Source organism: Apium graveolens, chromosome 2, assembly GCF_009905375.1.
Source record: "Apium graveolens cultivar Ventura chromosome 2, ASM990537v1, whole genome shotgun sequence".
In the NCBI taxonomy this organism is placed as follows: domain Eukaryota; kingdom Viridiplantae; phylum Streptophyta; class Magnoliopsida; order Apiales; family Apiaceae; genus Apium; species Apium graveolens.
The window spans coordinates 107,971,580-107,979,142 of NC_133648.1; the positions used below are offsets into that span (position 1 = coordinate 107,971,580).

A 7,563-nucleotide genomic window follows, 5' to 3' on the forward strand; every position below is an offset into this window, starting at 1 on the left:
TAAACAATACAGAAGTGACCTTTCCGATTATTAACAGAATTACAAAAGGTTATTTCTGTATTTGCAGTCTGTCGAAAACATGTTTAATGTTTCGCAACAGTCAATATACAATATTACCCCAGTCAAATAATATACAAAACAGGGAATTGGTCTATATTTACAAACTACTAGCTATTGCTCCTCTCTTAACCAACAGACTTGGCTACCATCAATGATAATTTAGGATTTAACCAAATATATAAAAAAGAAAGCTAAATAAAGACACTTATAATTTACGAAGAAGGGCTAAAAGTGGGGCAGGCTGTCATTAATTGCTTTTATACATTCCTGCATGAACTCAATCCTCATAAAGAAGTCAAATGCAAGTAATCTGCCAACCTTAAGACGAGGATCAAGATGAAGCGGTTTTACCCAAAGAGACGGAAGAAAGTGAAGACGTCCACACACGGGCATTTTTCGCACCACTAATGAAGCTTCTGGTTTGGCATAGTTTCAACTTGGTCCATATCCTGTTCACATCAATCATCTGAAGCACACGTCCTAGTATCTGGCTTGTCTCTCCAAATATTCCCAAATTCAAGTGTGGCCCATAGGACACCCACAAGGCTTTAAAGTGGGACACCACTCTAGGGAATGTGTAAGTAAATCCTACTAAGCAGAGGAAAAATAGAGACGAAACCAAGTATGGTTCCTTTCTTAGAATCTCAGCTGGCGATGAACCAACCCATGACTGCATAACAAACTCTCTACTGCATTCCATACTCGCAAATTCTTCTACAGTTAAATAATGCATCGGCTCCAATCCTAGAAATTTCAGCAAGTTCAAAGAATATAGTTACTCAATTATGAAAAAATACGCACAGAGAACTAGGACAGTTGCAGAATTGGACTATGATTGAACAGATAAAACAAATCCATTAGGCCAACAGAAGTGTAAAGCCAACAACTACTACATTGAGGTATTTCATATTGACACATCAAAAATAAGAAAGAATGTGATTATTCTACATATCAGTTACCGGTTGTTTTCCGATAGAATCTTAAAAGGGTGTGGAGATCTTTTCTTCCATGCAATCGCACTTTAGACGCCTGCTTCACAATTAATATTGTAGGGAAACTATGTATTCCATATCTTGAAAGTATGCTGCAAATAGGTACAAAAAGAATTAAAGGATACATCAGTAAAATTTCAAATAGATGATTCTGTAACAACTGAGGCATCATGATTTGCTCTCAGCAGAACTGCTTGTTGAAAGCAGATTAAAGCAAAAAAAAAGAAAAGAATTTACATATAGAACCTAATCGGTGTTGGTAATTCATGAAAGAAGATACACATGTACTTGGTGTCATACAAGATGATTTTAGTGGCTTTTCCCTAACAGCATAAGTTTTTTGTGGAGTTGGTTATCCGACAAGGTGTCAGCAAGAACTTGAGCAAAAGTCTTGAACTCAAACCCTCCTACCCCAATTCTCATACAATTTCACTGGGACACCTTCACTTATCACTCCTTGTTGGGTTCATTATGGTGATCCACTCTTTACCTTACCCTCAATGGGATATCAAGTATAAGATCCTTGTAGTAGCTTTTCCCAACACCCTAAATTTTTGCAAGAGTTGGTCATCTGACAATTGGATATGCATTTTCATTCCTTTCAGCTAGAGCGATGCAATAAAAAAAAGCTCTAGCATTGATGTTTCATGGTGAATTTACCTAAAAAATTACTACCGTCTATATTTTGCCAGCAGCAAAGACATGGACACTGGGGAATATGTTACCCTTGCTTCTACTGACCATGATTGATCTCAAACAAAATAAAAAATAATAATTAATAACAGATAGCCTGCAAAACATATGGGAATTATGTATATAACAAGATAAAGAACCATAACATGCATAAACAAGATATGTACTGGAAGACACTAATTCAACAAATTATGTACCGCAGAGTGCTACCAAGGTGGCACCTACAACTTTAACTAAAGATTACATGGAAAAAAAGGCATAGATATATAAGTTGTTTACTGCGCTAGATAGTTAATACATAGTCCCATGTACAGTTAGTAACTCAAAGGAACTTCCGCGTTCCAAAATCATACAAACAAAGAAAATAAGAACTGACTAGAGCAAAGAAAGATTCAAAGCTTCTAATAAATGAGTACAACCGAACTAAACGAAGGAGATTGTATAAACAATTTCCTTATGTTTATGTAAGGGACAAGTGAATGTTGTAGAGGAAGGGGTGGATCGAGAGGATCACCTTGGCATTAGCGAGGATTCCTCAACTGCCACATGGGTGATTTGAGGAAACGTGGAACTCAAGACTTCAAAAATTGGGAGTACATCATTGGAGAACGGACACCAGGAAGCATAAAATAGTACAGAAGTGTATGTGTTCACATCTTTTGAATTTAACGCTGTCTCAAGGAAGTCACCTTCCACCTGCCAAGAATCAAAAGGTAATTGTATATTAGCAATATAAAAGTTGTAGTAAGAAAACATCCACCTGTAGCAGAATATTCACCAGCTAAAATCAAAATTTGGTAATTTATTTAAGGTAAAATAACTAGTACTGAACTACCCAAAAATTTATAAACAAGTAGGAGCATTTTCAAATATCCTATATTAAGTCACCGACTACTTAAAGTTGTTTTATTCAAAGGTAGAAGTCATTTTTTTTACTTTCAAATGGGGTGTTTGGCTGGTGTGTAAGTTATTAACATTAAATACTACATACATACACTTTACCTATATCTCTAACAAGGAACTCGCTACAGAAAAGAAGCTGGCACGTACTTATGACATTCTGGCTGTTTCTTACTTAGTAATGCTTTTGTGCGGTTACCCAAACAAATCAATTTCAACTTATTAATTGCTTTAAGTAAATAATGGCTTCTTAAAGGAGAGCCAAACGGGCTATAAAATTCCTAGCTCTGTAATATTTAAAAAACAATGTACTGTGGTAAAGAACTAAAAAAGGATTCTTCTATAGGAAATTAGCCTGGATTAATATAATTATGACCTCTAGACCTTGAAACTCTCAGAAGTGTTGAAAGTTGGAAAGTCCAATTAAATGGTGAATCAATAATAATTTTTAACCACAAGAACACTAAGATTGAGATCTATACCTAATACACAGAAACTGCCATTACTCCACATTTCGATCAAATTGAATTTCCAAATTAGTTCAGAAGAAACGTGATTATCTATCAATCCATGATTTTTAACTAATCCAATTTTAGGGTTCTCTGTGGAACCAAAAATAATAGCTTAATTATTTGTCAGATCCCGAGCCCTAATAAGCCTTAACAGTCCTAGCGGTATATAGTTTATTATGCAGTAGTAGCAAGTCAATGTTGAGTCAATAACAATCAAAAATGGTCAGAGCCAGCTAGCTAAGCTTGGCTTTTAAATACGATGCACTTATCCATTAAAGATCAAAATTTTGAATCAAAGAAAAAGGTAGTGTCATATAGATTTACCGCCAAACCCTCTTCTCCGTTAATTCTCAGCTTCTCAAATTTATGAGCCGACTCTCTTCTATATCAGTAATAAATCTATCACAATACTATTGATTTATGACATTATCATATTGTCCCTGACACGAAATATTGTAATTTACAAAGTGGTAACAAAAATGCCCAGATGTTTTAGAGCAGAACCTAAATAATCTACTATATACTCTTCCACTTTGAAACTAGATATTCAATATCTAATGGTATATTTTTTATGCTCAAGATTCTGTTTAGATTACACAATGTGTCCAAAGTATTCCTTCCGTATACTGCATCTCACAAGAATTATTATTCAGGTTTGCACTGTAATGCAAGAGATAGCTAATAACACGTTACAAAATCTGTTTACAAACTACGAGGTACCAAGTAAAACATTAATGTGTACGAGTGTCAGAAATAGACCCTTGAGTGCTTATAGGTGCAATTGTGTATGGCCGGCAGCATTACTTTTAAACTGCTAGGTAGTATAGAAGGTTAAAGTCATTTCTATGTTACTTAGTAGTGGGGTCTATAATTAGAAGTAGCAGATGTAATATCAGATTATTTTTCGTAAAATATCAGAAACAGGACTTCGTTCCACCAAGGCACCAACTGCTCTCCCCCTTGAAGCTACAGCTTCTCTCTCTAGAAACTTTATCTTCTTCTTGAAGTTATTATTTTTACAGTATTTTATTTGCAAATAAAGTCTAAAAAGATTTTTGCAAAAATACTATCATTTAAAAAAAAAATTGAAAATGTTTTTTTTGCAAATATACGGTTTTTCTGCAACCTCGACGCGATTCTGCAATTCCATGCAACCAAAAAAAACTTGATGCAACCAGTTGGCAGTTGCATATCTGGTTGATTTTGGTTGCACCGTATTTTTGCAAATATTTTCAGAAAAAAAGTAAAATCGCAAAAAAAAAACTTAAAAAATTTAGTATTTTTGGTAATGTGTATATTATTTTCTTCTACAAGTTATCTCTGATCCATCATAATATTCCTGGACTATCTCTCAATCTCCAGGTTAACTCTGAATACTATTCAAGCTTGTCCCCGCAGACCTAACAACTAACAGCAACGATCATTGTGTATATAATAGTACAAGGTAAAACAAAAGTTTCCGAGCTAGCCCAGTAGCAACCCTAATATCGTAAAATAAACAATTATTCAAGGAAAAAAGAATCCAGGTTGTTTAATACAAATATACAATAAAGTAAAAGCAGGCATGTCCATGTCTATTATAATTAACAAAAAAAAAAAACAACCCTGATTAAACATGAAAATTAAAAAAAAATGAAAATAAAAGCAAAAAATGAAATTGCAAACCTGGAGAGGAGGAGTGGGAGTAAAGGAGAGAGGAGATTGAGAACGCGGAGTGTTGAGAAAGAGGGTGGATTGAAGAGGGCATGTGGAAAACGGCGTCGCATCAATCAGCGAGCAAAAGGTAGAGATTATAATGATTAGGTGAATCGATATGTATTTCGACATATGAAATTATGAATGGGTAATTATGGTGTCAGGATTTTGGGAGATTAATGAGTAAAGGGTGTTGGTCGGGCTGGGTTGGGTTTGTTGTGTGTCGTTCTTTTTATGTATGTATGTATCTTCTAATCTATTTCTCTCTGGAATCTGTACGTATGTAAATCTCTCTCCTCCCGATCTCTCTGTTTGACTGTTTGCACATGTGCGCGTTCGATTTTACACTGCACCTTCCTATCTTTCAACGCCACGTTTTATTCAACCCTTAATTTTTATAGAATTTGCAAAATGTACCATTTTTTAGAAAATTATTTACAATTTTACAAACTTTTAAAAATATTTACAAATAAATATTTTATTCCAAAAGTATTTGCAAAGATACGAGTTTACGTAATAGGTTTTCAGGTTTGCACTTAATTAAACTGTTCAACTATTTTAGATAGTAACTTAAATTGTAATTATGATTACAAAATTGTAAAACGTATATTTGAAAATATTTTTTTTTAAATTAAGCTGCATTAACTTGCATGATTAGTATTAATATGATTAACACAACCGGTACCTGAACGGTCCAGAGTTTCATTGAGTAGCTCACGGTGAGAACGCATATATAATCGAAATTCAAAAGTTGCTGAAGCAACTCGACCCAGTCTACAATATCGTCCTTCTTTTTCTTAGCTTAATATTCATTCCACTAATCTGGATATTAATGTTTTTGAAAACATGTTTTATCACTATATTTCTTCCTACCACCTTTTTTTGATTCAAATGTGAACTTGGCCGGGATAAATGTAGAGTGGTTGATTCAAACTTTGTAGTAATATATAGCAACCATCGCCGCAACAAAAGAGCTATATGAACGAGCAAGCATCACTCATTGACGAGTTGCTTCACTTCAGACATAAGAATAAGTTTGTTCAATAGTAGAGAACTGACACATCCCAAGAACATCAATTTGTGTTTTATTGAGACGATCATCAAGTCCATCTAAAAAGATGTATACACGAGCCTCTTGAATAATTTTATTATATTCCTCAATATCATTTATATATTTCATAGGGTTTAGACGACAAAAATCAATTTTACGCCATAATCCTTGCAAAGTATTGTAATATGACTCAAAGTGATCCCCATATTGTTTAGTTTTGATCACCCGTTTTCTAAGATCATATACTTGAGAAGTATTATTACTATCATAATAAGTAGTAGGAGTCATAGACCATACCTGATTTGTTGTAGGAATTCGAATAAATTTTAGCACAAGAGACGGGTCCATAGAATTAATAAGCCGCCCTTATCAATAGTGTTTTCAATCCTTCATCGTTGAAATCCAAGATCTGTTTTAGATGGTTCAAGAAGATCACTATTTGTGTATCCTAATTTGTCACCGCCAGAGATAAACATTTCCAGCACTTGAGACCATAAAACATAATTTATTCCATTGAGTTTGATGTCAATAGGTGTGCAACAACTTCATGCATAGTAACTACTGATTGATTTGGAAGTTGGGTTTGTTTTAATATCCGGGTCATCTTTGTTGTGAAGTTATCAAGAGCAGAAGGATGAGTCGAGGCTGAATATCCATTAGTAGGAGTTATGTCAGGATCATCTTGTATATTTGTCATGATGATGTTTTGTATCTGGATTAAGAAAGCGGTTCGTTACCGCTTCGATACCATGTAATTAGTGTTTAAGAAAAGATTTTTTTTTACTAATTCATTGATAGTACAAAAGGCTATATAATTATCTCATATATAAGAGGCATTCTATTTAAGAAAAAGGAATATTCCTACCACAAGAAATAAATCGATTCAACTTATATTTACGGCTAATCATTTTAATCAATCGCATGATCTTATATAACAAAAATATTAACACATTAATTACCATATATTCCAACACTCCTCTTCAGGTTGGTGCATACATATCTTCAATGCCCAACATGTCTAAATTACTGAAACTTTTTTTGCTTGATATTGCTTTTGTAAGCATATCTGCCAATTGTTCTTCATATTTGACAAAAAAAATCGAATAATTTTCTTATCAAGGCAGTCCTTTAAGAAATGTCTATCAATTTCATTATGTTTCATCTAATCATGTTGGACTGGATTGTGAGAGATCGGGATTGCTGCCTTATTGTCACAAAATAATTCATATATATGGAAGGTGACAAACCAAATTTACGTATCAGCCTTCTAAGCCACAACAATTCACCGAGTCCTTTAAGTATTCTTTGAAACTTTGCTTATGTACTTGAAAAAACAACCACATTCAGTTTATTGCCCCTCCTAGTACCGTAAATAGATTTTCTCCAACAAATATAAAATACCCGATGTGAATTTACAATCAAACATATTCCCTCCCAAATCAACTTCAGTATACCCATCTATCTCAGTATAACCATTCTTTATATACATGATTCATCTTCATGTATAAGACTTTAAATCGAAGTATACGAATAACTGGATCCATATGACTTTTTCAAGGATTATGCATAAACTGACTTACAATACCAACATCGTATGCAATTTGCGGACCCGTATGGGACAAGTATATCAACTTCCCAAAAAACTTTTTATACCTCTCTT

At 33.9% G+C, this 7,563-nt stretch overlaps 1 protein-coding gene across 1 annotated transcript; it reads right to left on the reverse strand.

Moving 5' to 3' along the window:
* Nucleotides 1–5,177, reverse strand: LOC141707729 (5'-adenylylsulfate reductase-like 5). Its single transcript, XM_074511069.1, has 4 exons — nt 4,823–5,177; nt 2,260–2,441; nt 1,020–1,144; nt 1–804 (listed from the first exon to the last, which is right to left on the reverse strand). The coding sequence occupies exons 1-4, from the start codon at nt 4,982–4,984 to the stop codon at nt 392–394; spliced, it is 882 nt and encodes a 293-aa protein (XP_074367170.1). The 5' UTR covers nt 4,985–5,177; the 3' UTR covers nt 1–391.
* Between the last annotated feature and the right edge of the window lie 2,386 nt (nt 5,178–7,563).

Excerpts from the sequence above, each read along its gene's own strand:
- LOC141707729 (XM_074511069.1), bottom strand. The coding sequence starts at position 4,984 with ATGTCGAAATACATATCGATTCACCTAATCATTATAATCTCTACCTTT. Across the intron at positions 1,145-2,259 it reads GAATCCTCGCTAATGCCAAG|CATACTTTCAAGATATGGAA; the intron begins GTGATCCTCTCG and ends ACCTATTTGCAG. Across the intron at positions 805-1,019 it reads ATTCTATCGGAAAACAACCG|GATTGGAGCCGATGCATTAT; the intron begins GTAACTGATATG and ends TGAAATTTCTAG.